The sequence below is a fragment of the Saccopteryx bilineata genome, chromosome 2 (genome assembly GCF_036850765.1).
Source record: "Saccopteryx bilineata isolate mSacBil1 chromosome 2, mSacBil1_pri_phased_curated, whole genome shotgun sequence".
Lineage (NCBI taxonomy): Eukaryota > Metazoa > Chordata > Mammalia > Chiroptera > Emballonuridae > Saccopteryx > Saccopteryx bilineata.
Window position 1 is genome coordinate 22,830,530 of NC_089491.1, and position 27,619 is coordinate 22,858,148.

Sequence of the window (27,619 nt, forward strand, 5' to 3'; positions counted from 1 at the left end):
ATTAACAAAATAAGAAATACATTATAAATATAGTTTTTTAAATTCAAAGATACTGATATAAGAACTAAAAGAAATAGCATATATTTCAGACATTGAGAGGACAGAAAAAAGAGGAAGTGTAAGATAAATTTCATGTTAGAAGTCAGTTTATTTGTAAAGTTGATAACTCAAAAGTAGTGGTATAAGCATATTATTTGGGTTATGGAGACAACCATTAGAATAACTAAGACTGTCTAAAGATTAGGATATGAGTGGAGAAATTTTCAAGATTCTATTTATAGAGTTGAGAGAGAGAGAAAGGCAGGGGATGGGGCAAGCGAGAAGCATCAGCTCATAGTTGCTTGCTTCTCGTTTATGCCTTAATCACACAAGCCTGGGTTTTCAAACTGGTGACTTCAGCATTCCAGGTCAACACTTTATACACTGTGACACCACAGGTCAGGCTCCTTTGTAATATTTGATTTGTTATAGGCAGTCCCGGGTTATGAATGAAATAGGTTCTGTAGGTTTTTTCTTAAGCTGAATTTGTAAGTAAGTTGGAACAGGTACATTTACCTATTAAATGCAACTTACACAGATGTTTGTCTTAACATAGTATTTATTTTTACCTTTCTGTGCATAGAAATACTTAAAAATTTTTAAATACAACCTTAAACAATCTTGGATGATGCAGAAGATGGTAGACTTGTTGGAGAGGACAGGATTGGTTGTTAGAGAGTCAGGATTTGATTCTGCTGCTGGAGTCAGTTTCTTGAAGTCGGCACCAAGGGAGGTTTGTACAGAGCTTTTCTTTTTCTCATCATAAGTGGCCCTGTAGCATTTCAGCCTAACTGTACAGTATACTTGGGTGAACCTCCCTATATCAGGATCTTGCACCTCTAACTTTGCCATTCCTGCTTCAACGGGACGAAAAGCACCAGCTAACTCTTTTGTAGAAAACTTTATTGGTTCTGGAGTTTCTGGGTTCCTGTTTTCTTTCGTAAGTGCTGTTATCTGCTGCTCTAGTTCCATATGGTCTTCATTGGTTAGTTCTTTGCCATGATGTCCAACTGAAGTTTATTACCAATAGCCCTTTATAGCTCTCCCTTCTTGAGTACAAGTTGTACGTAAGTTGGATGTTTTAACTTGGGGACTTAACTGTATGTGTATTTGATAAAAATTAAATTAATAAGTAAAAGTTAAAAGAACAGAAGTAGCCCTGGCCGGTTGGCTCAGCAGTAGAGCGTCAGCCCAGAGTGTAGAAGAGTCAGGTTCGATTCCCAGTCAAGGCACACAGGAGAATTGCCCATCTGCTTCTCCACTCTTCCCCCTCTCCTTCCTCTTTGTCTCTCTCTTCTCTCCCGCAGCCAAGGCTCCACTGGAACAAAGTTGGCTCCCGGGGGCTGAGGACTCCTCCATGGCCTCCCACTAAGGCGCTAGAATGGCTCCAGCTGCAACAGAGCAATGCCACAGATAGGCAGAGCATCGCCCCCTGGTGGGCATGCCGGCTGCATCCCAGTCGGGCGCATGCAGGAGTCAGACTGCCTTCCTGCTTCTTAACTTTGGAAAAATACGGAAAAAAAAAAAAAAAAGAACAGAAATAATTCAACAAAAAATAAAATAAAATTCAGCCCTGGCCCTGTGGCTCAGTATATCAAGAATCATCCCTGCACACTGAGGTCACGGGTTTAATCCTCAGCCAGGGCACTTATGAGAAGCAGTCAGTGAATGCATAACTAAGTGGAACAAGGAGGTGATTCTTATCTCTTTCCCTTTTGCCCCTGTTTCTCCCTTTCTCTCAAATCAAAAAGTTAAATAAAATTCAACTATATGCATATAGAGAACGCTTGTTCCCCAAAGGTTGCAATTTTATTAGTTTTCTTCTTTACCCCTCTCAAATCTTTTTAAACAAATAAAGGCAAATATACATATTTTTTCCTCCCTCTTCTAATACAGAAGGTAGCATATTTATGTGTACTGGTCTATAGTTTGATTTTTTTTCACCAAAACATGGGGAATCTTCCTCAAAATTCCACCATTCTAATTTTTAACAGCTGCAGAATGTTTTGTGATATAGAAATTATTTATTAGGTCCTCTATTGATGGACTTTTATGTTATTTCCAGTATTGTGCTCTAGTAAACAGTTTCTTATGAATAACGTGTACATACGTCATTTTATGTATATGCAGGTGTATTTGTGAAGTGCCTAGAGTCCAGGCATGGGATTTCTAGATCAAAGGTGAAAGGTGTCGATCTCTAGTTAAACACCAGTAATAACTTTCACCTCGATTAGGAGAGTACTATTTTGTGCAGCACAGTTCTTACCAAGAGAGTTCTGTTGAACTTTTGGATTTCGCCAGACTTATTGGTAAGAAATATTGTCTCATTTTAGTTGCAGTTCTTTATGGGTGACATGGAGCATATTTTTATATCTTTAAGGGATAATTTTAATCCCTTTGAGATATTGGTTCTTGTTCTTTATTTTTCTATGGGCTGTCTTTTATTTTTTCAGTTTAGAGAAGCTTTTTATATGTTAAAGAGGTAAATTCTTGTCTATAATGAATTCCCGATACTTTCCCCAATGTGTCATTTGACTTGATTATGAAACTTTCTGCTATACAGTGGCTTTTGATTTTTAGATAATTAAATTTATTATTTTTTTAATTTTTCCATTGATTTGACAGAGAGAGAGAAAGAGAGGGGAGAAGGGAGAATGAAATTAATTCATTGTACCACTTAGTTCCATTTAATTGTACACTCATCAGTTGTTTCTCATGTGTACCCTGACCAGGGATCACACCTGTGATCTGGGCATGCCAGGTTTATGCTCTGTTCACTGAGCCACCCAGCCAGGTGCCCAGCAGCCACCCAGCAGGCACCAGTAGTGCTCCACCAGGCCAGGGCCTAGTAGTAATAGTAGTCGTCATCCTCGTAGTCATAGTAGTCGTGGGAGCCAGGATCCTAGTGGTAGTAGTAGTAGTAGTAGTAGCAGCAGCAGCAGCAGCCACCACCGCCACCTGGCCAGGGCCTAGTGGTAGTATAGCTCTGGATTTTGAATCATAGGCTCTCCTATTCAGGAGTATAAAGAAAGGGGGTTGTTTTGTTTTGTTTTGTTTTTAGGCATGAGAGAGACAGGAAGGGATAGAGATAAGAAGCATCAGCTTGTGGCAGTTTAAGTTGTTCATTGGTTGCTTTCTCATACGTGCCTTGACCAGAGGGCTCCAGACAAGCCAGCGCCCATGAGGTCATGTGACCTCACGCTCAAGCCAGTGACCTCGAGGTTTCAAACCTGAGTCCTCAGCACCCCAGGCAGTGTTCTATCCACTATGCTACCACCTGGTCAGGCTCACTCATGCTTTCTTAATACTTATATGATTATTTTTCACATTTAGATCTTGATTCATTTGGGATCTATCCTAGTGTGTGGTATGAGAAATGGAATCAGTTTTATATTTTTCAAAAAGGCTACCCAGTTGTGCAACTATCACTTAATTATAATGGCCATTTTCTGCATTATAAATTGATGGTATACTTTAGTACTTTAGCTGTTGTTAATGTAGTACAATGACCATGGGTATAAGGCCCTGATTATTTTGTCAGTTCACCTGTGATAGAGTACTAGCCAGAGAAGGAGGGAAACTTTTCTTTTAAGTAATAGTATCTGTTAAGTCTTTCAGATATACTTTTGCATTGCATCCTCATAGCACCTTGAGGAAGATGCTTGTGTTTTCCCCATTTCAGATGTGGAAACTGACATACAAAGATACCAAATACCTTATCCATCACATAGTTAGTAGTGAAGCCAGGATTTGAATTCAGAAGGTGTGACTCTATGGCCTGTGCCATTTAACCCTTCAACAGTGTCCTGTCTCTGATCTTGTGGAGGCAGCATAGAGCCTCCAGTTTTTAACTCTTTCAAAGCCATTGCTAATGCAGCAGCAGCTGCAACAGCAGTGGCTTTATTTAGTCATTACATAAATAACCTTAACTAAGGAAGTGTGTATGGTTTCCAGCCTTACCAGAGAGCTGCAAGAAAAATAGTCTCGCTTAGCCATTTGGGCTTGGTAAGGTCAGAAAATAGTTACTGTAGCAGGCTGGAGACTGTCTCTAGGCTGCTTACAGCTTCACAAGATTGGCCCTTGGTTGGAATCCAGTTCCCTACATTAATAAGACCAGTAGCCTGTATGTGTAAATGATGTGGTTTATACTTTCCTTCTGAGAGTCTGGAATTTTGGTACATGCTTGGCTAAAGTCTTTGTGACCAGCCCTCCTTAAAAACCCTGGACAACAAGCCTAATGACCTCCTCTGGTAGACATTTCTACATGTGTTATCACAATTTATTGCTGGAGAAATTTTTTTTCTTTTTAAGTCTTTATTCATTTTTTAGAGAAGGGGGGGAAGCAGGAAGCATCAGCTCCCATATGTGCCTGACCAGGCAAGCCCAGGGTTTTTTTGAATCAGCGACTTCAGCTTTCCAGGTCCACGCTTTATCCACTGCACCACCACAGGCCAGGCATATTGCTGGAGGAATTAAGTGTGTTTCATGTAGCCTTACTGGAAGAGAACTCTTGGAAGTTTACACCTGATTTGCTCTGAAATTTTCCCCATATACCTTTCTCTTTTACTGATTTTGCTTTGTATCTTTACACTCTAATAAGTCTTAGAATACAATGATATGCTAACTCCTGTGGCTGCTTTTAGAGAATTAGTGAACCTGGCAGTGGTCTTTAGGCTAATTTTAGACACTGACACTAAAGTGTTTGCTGTGATCTGGGCAATAGGAGATATGTTTGCATGTAAAGTGGTGGAGAGAGGGAGAGAATGAATGAATGTACATAGGATTTGAGAACAGTATAGCTAGCTGGGAGGTTAGTAGCCACAGTAGCTGAGACTAACAGCAGAAGAGAGAAATACTGGTAGATTAACTGGTTTCTGCTCAGTCACTATTGCCAGGAACTTCGTTCAGCTACTATTATGCTAGTGATGCCATGTTGGAGCAAGAGCATCAACAGCCAAGAAGCAGTAGTAGTTGAAAAGAGCCAACCTTTTAGACTAAGCTAATTCTGTTAAGACTTTTTTCCCAATTGATTTTAGAGAGGAAGGTAAAGAGAGAGAGAAGCAGTCATTTTGTTGTTCCACTTAGTTGTGCATTCATCAATCATTTCCCAAGTGTTCTGACTAGGATAGAATCCACAGCCTTGGTATTTCAGAATGACAGTCTTAACCAGGGGTCCCCAAACTTTTTACACAGGGGGCCAGTTCACTGTCCCTCAGACCGTTGGAGGGCCGGACTATAAAAAAAACTATGAACAAATCCCTATTCACAATGCACATATTTTAAAGTAAAAAAACAAAACGGGAACAAATACAATATTTAAAATAAAGAACAAGTAAATTTAAATCAATGAACTGACCAGTATTTCAATGGGAATTATGGTCCTGCTTTTGGCTAACGAGATGATCAATGTGCTCCTCTCACTGACCACCAGTGAAAGAGGTGCCCCTTCCAGAAGTGCAAAGTGCGGCGGGGCGGTAAATGGCCTCAGGGGGCTGCATGCAGCCCGCAACCAGTAGTTTGGGGACCCCTGCTCTTAACTGACTGAGCTAAATGGCCAGGGCAGAGAATTTAGAATTTGTCATTCAAGAAATGACTTGCAGGTGATAAGTGACAAGGGCTAGATTCAAACAAGTTTTTTTCCAAAGCCTATGCTCTGTTTTTTACACCCTGGTGTCTCTGTTGGCTTCAAGAAAATTAATATTCCAGACACTATTTGGTTAATAAGCTCAATTATTTTTGGAAGTTGTTTTGTTCTAGGACAAATAGTATACCATTTTAATATAATTAGAGATGGAAGCACAGTTTCAGTGCTAAAGCAGTAAAGTATATTTGTGGTTTCCCTAAGATGAAAAGAAGGTTAGAATACAACTCTATTTTTGTGATGCATTGCTGTCTCATCTGTCTGGCTCATTACTATTCATTGTTTTCTTAATGTTCTTTCTTGAACTAAAGAAACATGAAAGCTAGCCTGAGTTCATACAGTGTAGCTATTATAAAATTCAGATGTGCTTGGAAATCACTAAATGATGCAAAAGAAATTTTAAAATTTTAAAAATATTTTGGGATGATAATATGCTCAGTAATGGTCAGTAGTGGAATTGACCAAGAACGCTCATGAAATATATTTGATTGAAAGACTCAATTATGGAGGAGACAGATGAGTGTTGGCCAAATATTTTGTTTGTTATTTTACAAAATGAAAATAGCCCCTTTTTTCTCTGATTAATTAATTTTTAAACATGGCAAATATAAAAGAAAAAGTAAAAGCCAGATATGATTATCCCTTTTAACATTTAGTTGAATTTGATTTTAGTCCTTTATATGCTTATACTATACATGCATCTTTATTATTATTTATTTTTACAGAAGTGTAAAATACATGCTATGATTAATATATATGACTTGTAAGGTAAACAGTGTTTTGTGATTTTATATCCAGGTTGATAATTACGGTGCTTTATCATTTTAATAACCACCTAGTGTTTCATTGCATGGATATACTATAACTCATTTAACTAATCTCTTATTGTGAAAACAGTGGTTTAATTTTTTGGCAGGTTAGTATAGCAAATAAAAAGCATGGACTCTGTAATTGGCTTACATAGGTTTGAACTTGACCCCCAGCTCTTTCTTTGCAGTATTATTTGTGTAAGTCACTTAACTTACTTGTGCCTTCATTTCCTCATTTGCAAAATGGTAATTAGACTTTTTGACTATGCTACATGAAATCTAAAAAATTGTTTTTTTTATGAATTTGAAAATTTGGAAGTTTCAATAATTTGCTTTAAAAGACTTACAAATGAATATTTCAGGGAAAAAGTTGTCAATATAAGTACTAGGGCAGTAAATTATTAAGCATGACAACTAACCAAAACCCAGACCTTTATTAACTTTTACAAGACATGGCTATGCTTTCCAGAATTCAGGTGATCACAAGAATCCTTTGTTAGAAATAGCATTTGTAAGCAGTTTTATGACTAGACTTGTATTTTTTTCTGTAGCCATAGTGGAAGAGAATATTTTCTCCTTGTTTTAGAGCAGTGATTTTATGATATCTCATGACACATATAAATGAATTACTAAAAATATTTTTTGCTGATAATGACAAAAAATAGGTAAAATTAATTCTCAACACAACAGGCACAATAATTCTTTAGAAAGTAAATCAGATCATGTCACTCTTCTGTTAAAAACTGTAACATTTTTTAGAATGGCCTTCAAGGCACCACATTCTGTAACATGCCCTCCCAATCTAGTTCTCTTCTCTCACTCACTTCTTCCAGTCACAGTTGCTTCCTCAATGTGTTGTAGAACATGCAGGGCATTCTATCTCAGTTTCCTCTGCCTACCTCATCTTCCCTCAAATACCTACATAGCTTATTTCCTACTGTCTTTAAGGCTTTGCTTAAATACAATATATAAAAACTTACACAAACAGCAGTGTGGGATTGGAGGAGAGGAAGAGGTGGGGTGAGGTAGAGGAGAGATAGATGGTGATGGAAGGGACAGATGGTGATGGAAGAATAGATGGTGAGGTGGTGAACACACAGTATAGTACACAAAAGATGTATTGTAGAATTGTGCACCTGAATTCTATATAATTTTGTTAACCAATGTTATCCCAATAAATTTAATAAAAAGTTTAAAAAACAATACTATGCTTAAATGTCACTTTCTCTTAAATCTTTCCTTGACTACCTACTTAAAATTGTAATTCTCCTCTTTATCCATGGCTGCTCCTTATCCCTTTTTTTAAAAAAGCACTTTTGACTTGAAAACATATAATTTTCTTTATTTTTGTTTCTTTTGTAAGATTGTAGACTTAATAAATTAAGGACAGGGATTTTTGTCTGTTCACTGGGATTTGTCCCCACTGATTAAAGACCTGGCTCTTAGTTTGGTGCTCAGTAAATATTTGTTGGATTTGTTGAACAAATGAATGTTATTGCTATGACAGTTACGCATATTGAATTCAGTATATATATGTGTTGTGCCTATAGAGTAGGATAAATATTCAGATGAATGGCATTTTGGTTGGATGTCATGAATTAGAAGGCTTTTGAAGAGTCTGATCAGGTGATGGTGCAGTGGATAGAGCGTCAGAGGACCCAGGTTCAAAACCCCAAAGTTGTCAACTTGAGTATGGAATCATGGACATAACCCTGTGGTCGCTGGCTTGAGCATGAGGTCACTTGCTCTGCTCTAGTGCTGCCCTTCTCCAAGGCATGTATGAGAAAGCAATCAATGAAAAACTAAGGTGCTGTAACAAAGAATTGATGCTTCTCATCTCCCTTCCTGTCTGTCCATATCTGTCTCTCTCTGTCACAAAAAATAACAAAAATAAATAAATGTTTTTGAAGGAATAACTTACTAGTCAATGAAAAAAATATTACTGTTTTATTAAGGTGCCCACATAAAATGAAAGCAGTCAAAATCATTTTCTTGAAATTGTGTCATAGAGGATTTTAAACATAGTCACCTCTATGCATTTGAAGAGTTGCCTCATCTTGAACTACCACCCTTTTTATTCCCACTCTCCTAAAATCTCAATGGTGCTAGCCTTGGAAAGAAAAATGTTACAAATGAACAATTTGGTAACTTTTTTTTTTTCTGGAGGGGGAGTATCTGTTCCTTAGAAAATATGTTTAGGGATAATCACACATGTTTAATATATATATGGAGTGTTGTTGGGGCCACAGTGTTTGTGGGACAAGATCTTAAAGTCATTTGTATGGAGTTACCAATAGCCAATATCTTTGGGTTTTGGATGTTTTTAGAGTAATAGGCTACGAAATGGTGAATGTAACAAAAAGCTAAATGTTAAAAAACAAACAAACTTGAAGTTATACTGCCTCACAGTCTGAAACGTTCACTCAGTTTATGCTCTTAACTTTATAGTTATTTTTTAAGCAAAAAACCTTTTGAACATAGATTACATGTAAAACAGTAGGTTCTGTGGAGGAGAATATAAAGGTGAATAATTAGGAGATCTAATCAATGAGTGTATATAGTATGAAGAGACTATATAATATCACTTTTATTTGTTTATGGAAAAACTAACAGCAAGATGAACAGCAAGATGAGTTTTCTGTTCTGGGGAGTGTTCACAAAGGGTCACTAGACTGGCTGCTAGAATTATAGAAGGGACTGACTACTTTAATTTCAAGGTAGGACGTGTAAAGATTTAAGTGTTTAAGTAGTTAATATTCTTTTGTGTAAAATAAAAAAGTTCTAGGAACGTGGAAAAATGTGGTTTTCTTTTTTTATTTTATAGTATCTTGATAGACTAAAACAAATGATCTTATTCTTGATTTCATGTCTTTTTTAGGTATGATCTGAAATCTAAACATGAATTAATGGTTTATTTTCAGAATCTTCCTTACATGTTATTTTAGTGGCTGTTTCTCAGTTGTGTGGATTGCCTTTTATCACTAATAATCACACTTTAATGCTAAATAAAACCACTTTCCATCAAATTTGATAATGAAACACTTTATTTGTGCTGCTTAATTACAGTATTCATTTGCTTTGTTGGCCCGGTGTATTTAATTATTCTTCAGCAGGGGAGAGCTTTAATAATTGATACTTGAGGCAGTGAAGCTGATTGGTGTGTTGACTTAGTCAGAGAGCTAACAACTCCATAGAACAACTGCTGTACTTGTGTAAATTTACTGTGTTTCTAAGGAGACTATTGATCCAGTGTTTTTCATGTATTTCCCACCCCCTAACCCCCATGATGTCTTTATTATTTGGCTTCTTAAAGCCTGTTATGTAATGGTAATTTGTTTACCTGTGGTATGTACATGTACAAAGTCTTTTTTCTCTCCCTTTTTAACAATTTCTTTCTCTTGGCCATCTACAGTCACACATCCAAACAAGCTTTTCATTTACTTTTTTAATGTCTTCATTCTGCTTATCTTACATCTCTTTAACCATAATATTCTTAGAACTGTCAGACTTATGAGAGAGATACTCAATTTTATCTAGGTCTGCATTGCTCTTCCTTTACTATAATGGAAAATTACTTGTCAGATACTAAGTTTATAAATATTTAGTATTAATTTTGAAAAATACTTTTTGTTTTGTACTGAAGTAGTCTAATTATAGGTAGTGATGTGTTTTCAGGAGAATTTGTGTTTCGGAAAGAAAAATTGTTTTTTTTTAAAAAAGGAAATGTATGTTTAAAGTAATACAGAACTAATTGTTTTTCTCAACTTTTACAAAACTTTACAAAGTAATATGACTCATGGTGTTTGAACTTGATAATATTTTTAAAAGCCCTTTATTTTTTATCATTTGAAAATGAGTTCTTGGGAAAAGCTTAAGCAGTAAATTGTGATCAGAATATTTTTTCTGATTGCATTTTCAAATGTAAAAGCTTCTTTTGCTCTTTTTGTCTTTTGTTTATCATATTCTGAAATTATTAGGGTAAAAAAGTTAGTTTTTTTAGGTATCATCATTTGAGAGATGTATTATTTATTCTATATGATGAATGGTAATATCTATCTGACGTAAAACAGAATTTCCAGATATGAAACTTTAGGGTCAGATATTTTATTGTTCCACTTATTTATGCATTCATTGGTAGATTTTTATGTGTGTCCTGACCCAGGATAGAACCCACAACTTTGGCGTATCAGGAGGATGCTCTAACCTACTAAGCTACCGGGTCAGGGCCAGAATCAAATATTTTAATTTTCATATGTAATAAGGCAATAAAAATAAAAATAGCCATGCCTACACGTGACACACTACTATAAGCTTGCTTTATTTATGTATTATTTTAAACATTATTTAAGAACTTTTTAAAAAAAATAAAAATAAAAGCTCTTCCTGTTACTATGGAAAGATCTAATAGAATTATCAAACTTAAATGGGGTTTTATTGTGAAGACTCTGCAGTGTTCATTTCTTTTGATAGTTTGTGTGGATATGTTAAATGTAACAAGATGTTGCATTAATTTATTTTAAATGTCATAAATTTAAGTTAAATTTTCTGTTTTTTCTGTGCTTGAATATTTGATCACATTTTAGATTAAAATTTTTTACATATAAGTCGAAATGGTAATTTAAAGATAAAGAATAAAGTTTTTAAATGAATAGTCTTATTACATTTTTTTCATTGATTTAACATTTAACCATTAGAGGAATTAGGCTGTCTGTGAAATTAGGGGACACTGTCCACAAAAGACTACCCTCACTTTGACACCATTTGTATTTTCTGAAGGATTTCCAAAAACACCTTTGGGTTCCATAATTTGCTAGAAGGACTTACAGAACTCACTGAAAGTATTATACTTATAGTTACTAGTTATTACAAGGAAGGAATATAGATTTAAATTAGCCAGGGGAAGAAACACATTGGACAGTCTAGGGTAGTACCCAACTGTAAAGCCAGTAGCCATGGCCACCATCACAGCCACCTGGCCCATGCAGGTTTGCATTGGATTCGGGCAGTCGGTAAAGAAACAACGGAACCAAGAACTGGTGGGCCATTAGCTTTAATTCTAGCTTGCAACGGCGGGCAAGTAAAAAACACACACTGGGCTCCAAAAGCCACTCATTCAGTGCTCACAAAGCTACTGACTTATCGTTTCCTCGAATCTAAAGGTTTCTAACCTCACCAGTCTCATTCACCCCTGTTCCCCATATCCTTCTCTCTGTACAATCTCTGCACAAACTGGCTTCTCCTTCAGCATTCCTCCATCTTGGCTGCTTCTCCTGGCCTCCTCCATGTATCCTTTTTCTGCTTTCCTACAGCATGGGCTTCTCCTAGAAGAGGGGTCTGGAACCTATGGCTCGCAAGCCAGATGTGGCTCTTTTGATGGTTGCATCTGGCTTGCAGACAAATCTTTAATTAAAAAAATGTTAAAAATATAAAACATTCTCATGTATTATAATCCATTAATTTCCTACCGCTCATGTTCATGGTTGCGGGTGGCTGTAGACAATCACAGCTGTCCTCCGGGACAACAGATTTTTATTGGATAATGCGTAACGTACACCGGTCATTGTATGGCTCTCACAGAATTACAGTTTAAAATATGTGGCGTTCATGGCTCTCTCAGCCGAGATTCCCAACCCCTGTCCTAGAACGTCATCACTCTTCTCTGGAACATGATCTCTCCTTTTAAAACCTTTTAGTGTGAAAGCCCTCCCCCAACACATATTAACATAATCACACCCATCCCAAGCAAGAAGGGCAACTAATATCATCACCTGGGCGACGGGCTTCCACGTGGGCAGTGCCATCTGTAACAAAATGAGCATAATACAGTGTGTCCGTAAAGTCATGGTGCAGTTTTGTCCGGTCACAGGAAAGCAACAAAAGACGATAGAAATGTGAAATCTGCACCAAATAAAAGGAAAAGGAAAACCCTCCCAGTTTCTTTTTCTTTTTTTTCTTTTTTTTTTTTTTTTTGCATTTTTCTGAAGCTGGAAACAGGGAGTCAGACAGACTCCTGCATGCGCCCGACTGGGATCCACCCGGCACGCCCACCATGAGGCGACGCTCTGCCCACTAGGGGGCGATGCTCTGCCCATCCTGGGCGTCGCCATGTTGCAACCAGAGCCACTCTAGCGGCTGAGGCAGAGGCCACAGAGCCATCCCCAGCGCCCGGGCCATCTTTGCTCCAATGGAGCCTTGGCTGCGGGAGGGGAAGAGAGAGACAGAGAGGAAGGAGAGGTGGGGGTGGAGAAGCAAATGAGCGCTTCTCCTGTGTGCCCTGGCCGGGAATCGAACCCGGGTCCTCCGCACGCTAGGCCGACGTTCTACCGCTGAGCCAACTGGCCAGGGTCCCTCCCAGTTTCTGTAGGATGATGTGGCAGTATGTGCACATGCACAGATGATGACATAACACCGTGTATACAACGGAGCAGCCCACGGCCATGCCAGTCGAGATGTGGAGGGTACAGAGGAAAGTTTAGTGTGTTCTGTGGCTCATTAAATTCAAATCCGTGACCAAAGTGCAACGTGAATATCAGCGCGTTTATAACGAAGCGCCACCACATAGGAATAACATTACTCGGTGGGATAAGCAGTTGAAGGAAACCGGCAGTTTGGTGGAGAAACCCCGTTCTGGTAGGCCATCAGTCAGTGACGAGTCTGTAGAGGCTATATGGGATAGTTACCTAAGGAGCCCTAAAAAATCTGTGTGTGAGCCCACATCGCACTGCACTGAATAGGTATGAAACGGAGAGTTTTCCTTTTATTTGGTGCAGATTTCACATTTCTATCATCTTTTGTTGCTTTCCTGTGACCGGTCAAAAGTGCACCATGACTTGACAGACACACTGTATATTTTATCTGCCCGACACCAACAGAGCTTCCTTTGACCTCTCTCCATAGAGTCAGGATTACTTTCCTGGCACTAATATTTGACAGCACTTATGGAGTATTGTCAACAGGGAAGGAAGTTCACCTGTGCTTTGGTGATGACATTTTTTTTTATTGAGGTGGCTCTTTTTTATAGGCATAATTGATGATTTTTGAGTCTGACCTTAGTCTTCAATCTCCAGGTGTGCAAAAAGCCTCTACCTAAAATCACATTGTTGGTCTTTTTGGTGTGGCCAGCCCACACCTTCAGACTGTGTGGTGATTCAAAGCCCCTAGATTTGGCCCTGGCCGATTGGCTCAGTGATAGAGCATCAGCCTGGCGGGCAGGAGTCCCAGGTTTGATTCCCTGCTAGGGCACACAGGAGAAGCGCCCATCTGCTTCTCTACCCCTCCCCCTCTCCTTCCTCTCTGTCTCTCTCTTCCCCTCTGGTAGCCAAGGCTACACTGGAGCAAAGTTGGCCCGGGTGCTGAGGATGGCTCTGTAGCCTCTGCCTCAGGCACTAGAATGGCTCTGGATGCAACAGAGTGATGCCCCAGATGGGCAGAGCATTGCCCCCTGGTGGGCATGCCGGGTGGATCCTGGTCGGGCGCATGCAGGGGTCTGTCTGACTGCCTCCCTGTTTTCCAACTTCAGAAAAATACACAAAAAAAGCCCCTAGATTTAAGAAAGGACACTTCTCAGGCACAACACTCCAGGGATTTAGAGATTACCTCCCAAGAGAGAGCAAAATACCTCTCTTTGGGAAAGGTTAAATTCTTTCCTATGTAATCGATGAGTCAAATTCTTGAGTAATATTAAAACGAGGTGGTGCCTGACCAGGCGGTGTTGCGGTGAATAGGCCATTGGATTGAGAGGCGGAGGACCCAAGTTCAAGACCCTGAGGTCGCCAGCTTGAGCCCAAGGTTGCTGGCTTGAGCAAGAGTTCACTTGGTCTGCTGTAGCCCACCCCACCCTGTCAAGGCACATATGAGAAAGCAATCAATGAACAACTGAAGTGCCTCAATGAAGAATTGATGCTTCTCACCTCTCCCCCTTTCTGTCTGCCCCTATCTGTTTTTCTCTCTAACTCTCTGTCTCTGTCAAAAGTAAATAAATAAATAAACTAAATAAAACAAGGTAGTAATGTGCTAATTCTAATGTTATTTGGAAGACCTCTATAGAAATAAAAATTTTTCTTTGTCACTTGTTAGTAGGCACTTGTAGTGTAATAATAACTTGAAGTTACTCTACATTAATTAGGAATTTGAGATTTCTTATAGTTTTACTTTCTACTCATAAAGGAAAAATTGCTGCCCTGGCTGGTTGGCTCAGTGGTAGAGTGTTGGCCTGGTATGTGGATGTCCCGGTTTCTATTCCTTGGCAGAGCACACAGAAGAAGGACCCATCTGCTTCTTCACTCCTCTCACTCTCACTTCTCTCTCTCTCTCTCTCCCCCCCCCCCCTTCCCTCCATCCACTCCTACTCCGCTTCTTGAACCATGCCTCGGTTGAAGTGAGTTGACCCTGGGTGCTGAGGGTGGCACCATGGCCTCCGCCTCAGGCGCTAAAAAATGGCTCTGGTTGCAATGGAGCAAGGACCCCAGATGGGCAGAGCATTGCTCCCTAGTGGTTTTGCTGGGTGGATCCTGGTAGGGGCACATGCAGAAGCCTGTCTCTGCCTCCCGTCCTCTCACTAAAAAAAAAAAGGTTTATTTCACTTTTGAATATTACATGGGTAGAATATAAGATACAGAAAATGCTGTATTCTAGAAGAATCAGTATAATTTAAGATATAGAAAAATTGCAGGTAATTCTTGAGTAATATTTAATATTACTAATTACCAATATTTAATAATAGAATAGTTAAGTATGCCATTATAGATTTTTAAGAATATTAAAAGTAATTATGATGAAGTAATTATGATGAAGACTAACAACATGGCAAAGCTTATCAGTTTAAAAGGTTACAGAGAGCATAGATTCATAATATATAATAAAGAGTATTTTAAGACAAAAGTGAATTATCAAAGTGAAAAATTATCTCTTTAACATTTTTATTTTGAAGCCCTAGCCGGTTGGCTCAGTGGTAGAGCGTCAGCCTGGTGTGCGGAAGTCCCGGGTTCAATTCCTGGTCAGGGCACACAGGAGAGGCACCCATCTGCTTCTCCACCCCTCCCCCTCTCCTTCCTCTCTGTCTCTCTCTTCCTCTCCCGCAGCTAAGGCTCCATTGGAGCAAAAGATGGCCTGGGCGCTGAGGATGGCTCCATGGCCTCTGCCTCAGGCGCTAGAGTGGCTCTGGTTGCAACAGAGCAATGCCCCAGATGGGCAGAGCATCGCCCCCTGGTGGGCGTGCCGGGTGGATCTCGGTCGGGCGCATGCGGGAGTCTGACTGCCTCCCATTTCCAGCTTCAGAAAAATGCAACAAAAAGCAAAAAACAAAAAAAACATTTTTATTTTGAGATAATTGAGTAAGTATACAAAGATACTTTTCAAAAGGGTGGTTATAGTGAATTTTTTTCTCTAAACAAATCCCGGCATTGTTCTGCAGGAAACACCCTAATTACCAGGCAGATGCGTAATTTATTCTTTCTCATTCTCAAAGGTTAATTATAAATGGGACTGCATTAATTTCCTCTAATTTTGTCACTTTGAGAATATTATTTAAATGCAATCATAAAGTATCTGAGTTTTTGTTTTAAGTGTGTGCTTTTTTTAATTGTTCTGATAGGTGCGTAATAATAGAGGCATATCATGGTCCTGATTTTTATTTGAAGTAATCTTTCTGTGGTTTTAATTTGCATATTCTTTATGACCAGTGATGTTGATCATCTTTTCATGTACTTATTGGCTATTTGTATATATTGGAGAAATGTCTGTTTAAATTTTTGTCTTTTTTGAAAAATTAGGTTGTCTTTTTTTTTTTTTTTTTTTGCATTTTTCTGAAGTTGGAAACAGGGAGAGACAGACAGACTGACTCCCGCATGCGCCCGACCGGGATCCACCCGGCACGCCCACCAGGGGGTGATGCTCTGCCCATCCTGGGCGTCGCCATGTGCGACCCTCCTGGGTGTCTCCATGTTGCGACCAGAGCCACTCTAGCGCCTGGGGCAGAGGCCACAGAGCCATCCCCAGCGCCCGGGCCATCTTTGCTCCAATGGAGCCTTGGCTGCGGGAGGGGAAGAGAGAGACAGAGAGGAAGGCGCGGCGGAGGGGTGGAGAAGCAAATGAGCGCTTCTCCTATGTGCCCTGGCCGGGAATCGAACCCGGGTCCTCCGCACGCTAGGCCGACGCAATTAGGTTGTCTTTTTATTATTGAGTTATAAGAGTTTATATGTTCTGCACACCAGTTTTTTGAGAAATACATGATTTGCAGATATTATCTCTAATTCTCTGGTTTGTCTTTTTTCATTCCCTCCCTCCCTCCCTCCCTCCCTCCCTCCCTCCCTCCCTCCCTCCCTCCCTCCCTCCCTTCCTCCTTTTATTTATTTTTTTTTTTTAATTGAGAAGCAGGGAGGCACCTGGCTGGGATCCACCAGTAAGCCCCTTATCAGGTGATGCTCTGTCCATCTGGGGCCACTGTTTTGTTGTTCAGCAACAGCGCTATTTTAGTGCCTGAGGCGAGGCCATGGAGCCATCCTCAAGGCCTGGGGCCAACTCGCTCAACCATTCAAGCCATGCTGCAGGAGGGAAAGAGAGAGAGAGAAGCGGGAGGGGAAGGACTGGAGAAGCAAATGGGCACCTTTCCTGTGTGCCCTGACCCAAAATCGAACCTGGGACTTCCACAAGATAGGCCAACACTCTACCACCAAGTCAACTGGCCAGGGCCTCATTTTCTTGATGGTATACTTTGGAGAACAATAGATTTTTGTTTTGATGAAATATAATGTATTTTTTTGTCACTTGTGCTTTTAGCACTAAGAAACCATTTTTTAACCCAAAACCATGAAGATTTACTCCTAGATTTCCTTCTAAGAGTTTTATAGTTTTACATTTAGTATATACCCTTTTCAAGTTAATTTTTGTAGATGGTGTGAGGAAAGGATCCAGCTTCCATCTTTTGAATTTAGATGTATAGTTTAGATGTGTAATTTATTTTTTACTTGTTTTTGAACTATATATAAATACAATGATACAGTGTGCGTTCTTTTGTGACTGACTTTGTGAGATTTATTTATGTTATGTGGAGTAGTAATTCATTCTCATTGCTATAATCATTAAATGCATTTACAAAAATTTATTCATCTGTTTTATAGTTGATGGCATTTGGTTGTTTCTAGTTTGGCTAGTAGAAAAAATGCTGCTGAGAACATTCTTATATGTTTAAGTGCACATAGCACACGATCTCTTGAGTGTATCCATAAGAGTAGGACCCACAGGAATCCTAGGATATTAATACAATCAAATTTAGTATATTGGGTCATTTTTCTGAAGTTGTCTTAGTATACACATCCACTAGCATTATGTAAGAGTTCTATTACTTTACATTCTCATCCGCAATTGATATTTTGGTCTTTTTTTTTGCTAGAGAGAGAGAGAGAGAAGAGAAGCATCAACTCATAGTTGGGTCACTTTAGTTGTTTATTGATTGCTTCTCATACATGCCTTGACCAGGGAGTTTCAGCTGAACCAGTGACCCATTGCTCAAGCCAGTGACCTTAGGCTCAAGCCAGCAACACTTGGGCTTAAACCATCAACCTTGGACTTCAAGCCAGTGATCATGGGATCATGTCTGCGATTCCACGCTCAAGCCAGATGAACCTCTGCTTAAGCCGACAACTTTGGGGTTTTGAACCTGGGACCTCAGTGTCCCGGGTCAATACTTAATATATTGTACCACCACTGGTCAGGCCATTTTGGTCTTTTAAATATGCTGATATTTCATTGCAGTTTTCAGTTGCATTTCCCTGATGGCCAAAGAAGTTAAGCCTTTTTTCATATGTTTATTGGATATGGTATTAGTCGAATTGATATGGCTGAGAAAAACCATTTACAGTATTTATTTAAAATGTTGATGGCACTTGCATAGGTATACATGTTCTTTTTCTGGGAATCAGGCTGAAAGAGCAGCACCTATTTGGGTTATGTTCCTGTTTCAAAGGGAAAGAGGAAAAACTAGCAGAAACTGATGAAATCTTATGAAGATTCTGCTTGGATTTAATGTAGGTCATGTCCATTTGTATTCCATAGGCCAAAGCATATCATAAAATCATGCTCAATGTCAGTGGACTAGAGAGGTATCCTCCTCTCATAGGAGGCATTACAGGTCACATGGTCATAGATAGGGATGAATAATTTTGTTTTTTTGTGTGTGTGTTTTTCATTTTAGAGAGTGGGGTGGGGGGCAGGAGAGGAGGACAGGGGAGGAGCAGGAAGCATCAACTCCCATATGTGCCTTGACCTGACAAACCCAGGGTTTCAAACCGATGACCTCAGCGTTCCAGGTTGATGCTTTATTCACTGTGCCATCACAGGTCAGGGGTATGAATAGTTCTTTCACAGAAAAAGCAAAGAGTACAAATGCTATGGAGCAGTAAAAAAAAATCTACCACCTTATTTATGAGGTGCTTTTTCAATTTTGTCATTTTCTGTTATTTTTTACTTTTTCTTATTTCTTGTAGGTCTTTTTCCAACTTTTTCTTAGTTCTGAATATAAAACTTGTGTTGGTTTTATGTCTTACAGATACACTCCCACTCTATAACTTGCCTTTTTAATCTCTTAATGATGTATTTTGTTAAATAAATTATTTTAAATTTAGATATATATGACATATATTAGTTTTAGGTGTACAACATAATGATTCAATATTTGTATATATTAATGAAATTATGAATTTCAGAATTGTCTAGTTTATTGATATTTTTCTTTATAATTATTTTTGTTTCTTGTTTAATAAATCTTTCCCTACTCCAAGATTATGAAGATACTCTTTCAATATCTCTAGAGTCTTTATTGTTTTGCCTACATTTCAATCTGTAAACCACCAGGAAGTAGTGATTAGTTGACATTTTAACATTCTCATTCAAGGCTAGAAAAGATAGGAAGTGATTTCTAAAGGATTTCTGAGGTCAAATTAACTGTTTACATATAGAAACATTGATACTAAACTCAACATATGTGTAGAAGATACTGTATATCAATTAGTAACACATGGTTTTTGAAATTACTCGTATATAAAAACATTTTGGGCACTTTTAGATTTTTACTACATTTAAAACTGCAAAAATTTGGCCCTGGCCTGTTTTGCTCAGTGAATAGAGCATCGGCCCACCGTATGGACTTTGCGGGTTTGATCCCCAGTCAGGGCACACAAGAGAAGCAACCATCTGCTTTTCTCCCCCTTTCTTTTCCTCTTCCCTCTCCCACAGCCAGTGGCTTGATTGGTTCAAGCATCATCCCTGGGCACTCAGCTTATTTAGTCTGAGTGCATCAGCCTCAGGTGTTAAAAATAGTAAGTTGATTTGAGCATCGACCCAGATGGAATTTAAAGTTTTTCAATTTTATTTAATATTACAGACTTACTTAATTTCTTCCTCTTGTCCCAAGCTGTCTCTGTAAGCTTCTAGTGGAAGAACCAAAGTGAATAGTTTTTAGATGTGTAATATAGGAATTGTTTAAATAATTGCATTTCTATTAGGCAAACACATTGGTAGTTTGCCTGTCTTCAGCAAAGCCTGAAGTTGTTCCCTGCAGAAGTGGTAATTACACCTAAACATTAAATATCTGTCATAGCACTACTGCTACTCTAATATTTATAGGATAGTTTGGGGATTATCACCTCGTTGATCAAAATATTTGCTCTTAACAATTAACCAAGTTAAACAGTGACATTTTAAATGGGTTAGTTTTAATTTTGTACATGGTATTTATTGTCCTTTTTTTTTTCTTTTTTTTACAGGGACAGAGAGTGAGTCAGATAGAGGGATAGATAGGGACAGACAGACAGGAACGGAGAGAGATGAGAGCATCAATCATCAGTTTTTCATTGCGACACCGTAGTTCAGGGGTCCCCAAACTTTTTACACGGGGCCAGTTCACTGACCCTCAGACCGTTGGAGGGCCGGACTACAAAAAAAACTATGAACAAATCCCTATGCACACTGCACATATCTTATTTTAAAGTAAAAAAACAAAACAGGAACAAATACAATATTTAAAATAAAGAACAAGTAAATTTAAATCAACAAACTGACCAATATTTCAATGGGAACTATGGGCCTGCTTTTGGCTAATGAGATGGTCAATGTCCAGTTCCATATTTGTCACTGCTAGCTGTAACAAGTGATATGACGTGCTTCCGGAGCCATGATGCGTGCGTCCCACGTCACTGGAAGTAGTACTGTACATGAGCGACGCTGGGCTTTGCAGCCTCTCACTGACCACCAATGAAAGAAGTGCGAAGGGGGGCCGGATAAATAGCCTCAGGGGGCTGCATGCGACCCGCGGGCCGTAGTTTGGGGACCCCTGCTGTAGTTAGTTGTTCATTGATTGCTTTCTCATATGTGCCATGACTGTGGGCCTTCAGCAGACTGAGTAACCCCCCGCTCGAGCCAGTGACCTTGGGTCCATGCTAGTGAGCTTTTTGCTCAAGCCAGATGAGCCCGCACTCAAGCTAGCGACCCTGGGGTCTCGAACCTGGGTCCTTTCACATCCCAGTCCGACGCTCTATCCACTGCGCCACTGCCTGGTCAGGCTTGTCCTTCTTAAATGTAAACTTAAATCTTGGTAATAGGTCTTAAGGTTACAATGAAAAAGCTTGTCTGGCTTGTCTTTTGACATTGACCATTCACCTGTGGAATTATTCAAAACTCTCTCCTGAAAAATAGAGGAAATCACTTAAATAATGGTTGTTTAAGAAATAGTACACATTAAAGATTATTTTGGCCCTGGCCAGTTGGCTCAGTGGTAGAGCATCAGCCCAGCATGTGGATGTCCTGGGTTCGATTCTCAGTCAGGGCACACTTGAGAAGTGACCATCTGCTTCTCCACCTCTCTCTCTCTTTCTCTCTCTCTCTCCCCTCCTCTCTCTTCCCTTCCCACAGTCATGGATCGATTGGAGCGATTTGGCCATTCCAGGCGCTGAGGATGGCTCCATGGGCTCACTTCAGGAGCTAAAAATAGCTCGGTTGTGAGCATGGCCCTAGATGGGCAGAGCATCAGCCTCAGAGGGAGGTTGCTGGTGCATCCCAGTAGAGGTGTATGCAGGAGTTTGTCTCTCTGTCTCCCTTTCTCTCACTTGGAAAAGAAGTAAAAATTAAAAGTAAGACATTTTTATAAAGAGTGCAGGATCATGCTTCAATTATGTGATAACAGTTCTGTTTTTTGATAACCAACAGTCATGTGGATGTGCAGTAATTTTTTTTTACTATTAAAGTTCATTTCCAACCTTTAGCTTTTGATTCTTGAGGACTTTCCCTTAAATGCCTTGATATTCAGATGATTATAATGTTGACTTTCATATTTTTAATAGTAAATATGGATCATCATTTGAGATTTGTTTTATTAACAGAATATTACTATTTCTTTTCAGCGGGGATCTGATGAGCTTCTTTCTTCTGGCATCATTAACGGACCTTTTACCATGAACAGTTCTACTCCTACAGGTGTGTATGGTGAGTTTTCATTTTTTCAAAATCTAAAATGTTTTGTTTACATTGGTTTTCAAAAAAATTTTTTTACAATGTTCTTATTTTGTTTATCTTATAAATATATAACTGTAGGTGCCCCATTTGTTCATTTATTCATTCATTTATTCATTTGAGAGAGACAGGAAGGGAGAGAGATGAGAGCATCAACTCATAGTTGTATCACTTTAGTTGTTCATTGATCACCTCTCATATGTGCCTTGACCAAGGCAGTGGGGGGTGAGGCTCAAGCCAGCTAGCTACCTTGTGGTTTCAAATCTCGGCCCTGACTGGTTGGCTCGGTGGTACAGAGTTGACCAGGCACGTGGAAGTCTCAGGTTTGATTCTTGGTCAGGGCATACGGGAGAAGCAAGCATCTGCTTCTCCACCCCTTTTATTTAATGTTCTGTGAACTACACAGTTGTGACAAAACTATCAATAAGTGGTGACCCTGAACAATTGTATAAAAGAACTAGAATTAAACTCTTGTACAGGGTGGGGCAAAAGCAGGTTTATCGTTATTCATATGGAAAATAATACAGTAATAATTAATACAAGAATGCACTGTTCCATGTACTCACAATTGCAAACCGACTTTTGCCCCACCCTGTATTAAATGATGATGGATTTAGAATAGTAGAAGTATTAAAATTTTAAGATGACATGATTTTAATAAACTGAAACATAATTCACTCCCATAAGGTACCACACGATTTAAAATTTTTGTAGTTTGGGGACTATAAAACAAGTTGGAGAAGTGAAAGGGTTTTGTACTGTAGTGGTAGCCGTTGTGATGGAGAAAATTAAAAAACTTACAGAATCTCCAATTGATAGTATTGGTGATTGATTACTGTTTGGTGATTAATGTTTGAATCAAAAATTTCATTGATGATTTCCAGGGTTTGGATTTGGGTAATTGAATAAATGGTGGTGCCACTCATTTATATTAAAAAGTACAGGAAAAACAGGATTGTACAGCATAGCAGGTTCATCTTTTTATATGTATATTGAATATATATAGTATTGAGCATGTGTGTATATGTGTGTGTGTGTGTATATATATATACATATATATATATATATGGAGAGAGAGAGAGAGAGGGAGAGAGATATGGAAGTGTCAGGTAGATAGTGGGTTCTTCTGGTCTCAACATCATGAGAGAAATTTGGAAGTGAATATCATACACAGTTGACAGCTGTAGCCAAGAGAATAAAGAGTCTCAGAAAAGGTGAGATTTTTATCTACATGTTTTTGAAGTTATAGGGATTTAGGAATGAGTGGCCCTCACCTTCCAGACCCTGAGCGACAGGAGGTTTGGGAGAGTGAATAACCTTTATGTGAGGGCTCTATAAGAAGTGGACCAATTTCAGTTAAGGCAAAAGATGAAAGGAAAATTAAGTGAAGAGATTAAAAATATATGGGAATTAGGCCCTGGCCGAGTTGCTCAGTTGGTTAGTGCGTCATCCTGATATGCCATGGTTGAGGGTTCGATCCTCAGGGCTCATATAAGAATCAACCAAAGAATTGATGTCTCTCTCCCTCCCCCTTCAATTTAAGAACAAAAAATAAATGGAAATGGGTCAACCATGGTACATTGCTCCAGAGGACTAAACGGAAAGATTGTGTAGGCCCAGCAGCAACAGGGGATTTGTTTGTGTAGAAGTGTGGACAGTAATATGGGCATGAGACTAAAGCACTTTATCACACTTGAGCTGGCATCACAATTACCTGGAAAGCTGGTTAAATAAAGCATGGTTACTGAGTCCCATCACTAGAATTTCTAATTTAGTAGATCAAGGGTGATGGGTCCTGAGAATTTACATTTCTACAAGTTCCCAGGTAAAGGTGACACTGCCATTTGAGGAACCATACTTTGAGAACTACTGGATAATGGAAATGATAGAATATGAAGTTCTTAAACCTGATTATCCTTTTGATCTGGTGGGCTTTTTAAGAAAATATACTAATCTTACTACCCAGAGTTATAGTACCTGTATGGTGGGTTCGTTTGTCTTTATTTTAAAAAGCGAGGTTAGTAGAGCGTCGGCCTGGCGTGCGGGGGACCCCGGTTCGATTCCCGGCCAGGGCACATAGGAGAAGCGCCCATTTGCTTCTCCACCCCCACCCCTCCTTCCTCTCTGTCTCTCTCTTCCCCTCCCACAGCCGAGGCTCCATTGGAGCAAAGATGGCCCGGGTGCTGGGGATGGCTCCTTGGCCTCTGCCCCAGGCGCTAGAGTGGCTCTGGTCGCGGCAGAGCGACGCTCCGGAGGGGCAGAGCATCGCCCCCTGGTGGGCAGAGTGTCGCCCCCTGGTGGGTGTGCCGGGTGGATCCCGGTCAGGGTCGGGCGCATGCGGGAGTCTATCTGACTGTCTCTCCCCATTTCCAGCCTCAGAAAAATACACACACACACAAAAAAGCAAGGTTAGTATGTTTGCTCATGTTTACAGAGGGGATGGATAACCAGAAGGATGTACATCTTGGTTGATTGATTTTTTAGGAAAAGAAAGAAGTATGAGGTCTGAGTTTGCACAGGCAGCAGCAGTTTATTGTTTTGTTTTTATGTTTTGAATTTCTTCTTGTATCCCATTTCCTTTCTAAGTTCAATATTTCTCTTCCTGAAGCACATCCTCCTTAGTAGCCATTTCAGCAAAGCTCTGTAAATGGTAACCTTTCACACTGACTAGAAGTGTCTATTTCACTATAGCTGTTGAATAATAGCCATTTAGAATGCTAAATTGATAGTTATTTTCTCTCAGCACTTTGAATGTACTGTTTTAATATATATTTTGGCTTCTGTTTTGAGTCTATTGTCAGCCTAGATTATTACTTTGTAGACACTATTCTCTATAGTTCTTCTTAATATTATTTTCTTTATTTTTCTTCTGTGGTTTCACTAACTACTGTTCACAAAAATTAGAGGATATTTTATTGCTTCGTATTCATTTTTTGTGAGCAGTATATGTATAAATCATAGGTTCTCAACCTGGATGCTCTCTAAAATATAGCTTTGAGGAAAATACAGAGCCTCAACTTACCCCAACCGATTCCAAAATCTCAGGGTGGAGGGTGGGGTCTAGGCACTGTTTGTTGTTTTTAAAGCTTCTTAGGTGATGTATCTTAAACTGTTGCAGCCAGGGTTGAGAGCAATTGCCAGAGACTTTTATTTATCCTGCTTAGGAGTGACTCAACTCTCCACAGAATAGCATCCGTCTGAAACTCCACTTATATCATAAATTATTAATTCTAAATTAATTTAACTTGCAAAGTTCTTTCTCCATGTGTAAACGGGAAAATGACGGATGTTAATATGTTGACTCCATTAATAAAGTTATGTAAGTTTTATCATCATCTGCTAACACTAGAAAATCAATAACTATCTAATAATGGTTCAGTATATAGTGAATCCTTTTGATAGAATTCCGGTGAAGCATTTGCAATGTCATTCTATCAAAAGTGAAATATCTGACACTTATGAAAATTTGGTGTAAGTAGTTCAGCATTAAAGATAGAACTTTTTTGGAGTTAATACACATGTAAATTTTGGTGCAGCACAGTAGCATGATAAAAACACGATTGGAAGGAATTAGGAGCTATCAGCTACTTGTGTCCTGTTACATGTGATTTATATATTATTAAATGAGACCATGACAAAAACTAGAAGTTAAGAAACATTGAATTCTACTATGCCTATTTTAGCTTATTTCAGTGCTACTAGTAGTAATTTTTCAGAAGTGAAGATGTTAAACTGTACAGAATGCTGAAACAGTGGTGGCAAATTGTGACAATCTAGGGCGGGTTCCCCAAACTACGGCCAGGCCGCATGCAGACCCCTGAGGCCATTTAACCGGCCCCCGCAGCACTTCCGAAAGGGGCACCTCTTTCATTGGTGGTCAGTGAGAGGATCATAGTTCCCATTGAAATACTGGTCAGTTTGTTGATTTAAATTTACTTGTTCTTTATTTTAAATATTGTATTTGTTTCCGTTTTGTTTTTTAACTTTAAAATAAGATATGTGCAGTGTGCATAGGGATTTGTTCATAGTTTTTTTTTATAGTCTGGCCCTCCCATGGTCTGAGGGACAGTGAACTGGCCCGCTGTGTAAAAAGTTTGGGGACCCCTGGTCTAGGGCATAGTGGGATATACAGTAATTCTATTAGGTATTAGTTATTCATATTTCTTTTAAAATATCTTTTAGCTTATTATAGATATCCTCTGTATGAATTTTAAATTATTTCAATTAGTTCTAAAATAATTTCTCGTTCTACAATATTTTGCCACAGAACCTTAGAAATTCTGATTAGAATTATATTACATTTATATGTTAATATGAAATATAGATCTTTTTTGTGGTATTGTTTTCTCATCTGGGAGTATGACATGTTTTTAGGTCTTATTTATGTCTTTTGATAATTACAAAACTGTTTTACACTTTATAAATTGTGTGCTTTTCTTCTTAAATTTAATAGTAGAAAATTTTCCAGAGTCTGTTTCTTATGTACTGCACTACTTTTCTTTCTATTTTCTTGAGTAAGAGAACTTGAATTTTATTTGGGCATATTGCTACCAGGTTTAAATGACTGTTTTTCCAGTCTTCCTTATAGCAAGATGTGGTCATGTGATTGAGTCCTGGATAATGAAATATAAATGGAGATGTTACTTCTTGGGCATCTCTACATGGGTACACTTTTTCCTCTTTTATCCTGCTACCTCTAGGAATTCCACCTTCCATCTTAGATAAATAGAGTGAGGGTTGTAACCTAACAGAGGGACAACTAGAGCCTAAATCACTGATAATATTGTAGGTGTTTTGTCTTGTTTTTTGGTTTTTTAAAAGAGAGAGACAGGAAGGGAGAGAGAAAAGAGGAGGAGAGATGAAAAGCATCAACTTGTAATTGCTTCACTTTAGTTCTTTATGGATTGCTTCTCCTCTGTGCCTTGACCAGGCTGCTCAAGTCAGCAACCTTGGGATCATTTAGATGATGCTGCAGTCAAGATGGCAAACCTACATTCAAGCCAACAAGCCCGCACTCTAGCTGGCGATGTCGAGGATTCAAACTGGGCCCTCAGTATCTTGGGTTGATGCTCTATCCACTGTGTTGCCACCACCAGTCAGGCATCACTGATAACTTTGTATGTCACCATTCCAAATCTGGAATGTCTACTTTTGACTTTTACATGAGTGAGAAATTAACCTTTTTTCTTAGGTAGCTGTTATTTCAAATATTATTATTAGCATTACTATAATCTCAGAAAATCAAACAAATGAGGTGAGCCCTATAATTATTGTGGCTTTTTTCCTAGACTGTGTAAGGATAGGGACCCCAGGCAAACACAGCAGAATTGAAGAGTCAGACCCGAGTTTGGGAAGGCTGAGGCAGCTGGGAGGTATGAGGGCAGAGGCAGGAGAGAAGGGAGCTCTGTGAGAAAAGTGCTCCAGAAAGCTGCCCTTGAGTTTATTGCTGAATAGTAACCCACACATCCATACCAGTAGGGGTACACCAGCTCTGGCAGAAAGGCCACTTTAAACCTACCCTAATAACGTTGAAAACAAGCTCTGAAAAAATTACCCAATCTAAAAGTAACTATTTTTCAGAAAAGAATCTGGCACCTCGAAGGAATAAAACAAATTATAGTGCTTACAG

At 39.1% G+C, this 27,619-nt stretch overlaps 1 protein-coding gene across 8 annotated transcripts in view; it reads left to right on the top strand.

Annotated features, from left to right (window-relative positions):
- Positions 1-27,619, top strand: part of PTBP3 (polypyrimidine tract binding protein 3) — a 106,468-nt gene that overhangs the window by 14,157 nt on the left and 64,692 nt on the right. For 4 of the 8 annotated variants that reach the window (XM_066256499.1, XM_066256501.1, XM_066256502.1 and 1 more), the window contains one exon: positions 21,882-21,963. In XM_066256499.1, the coding sequence (XP_066112596.1) occupies positions 21,882-21,963 (82 nt within the window). Of the gene's footprint in view, positions 1-21,881; positions 21,964-27,619 lie in introns of those variants that run through there. The other 4 variants (XM_066256500.1, XM_066256503.1, XM_066256504.1 and 1 more) reach the window with 1 other exon arrangement.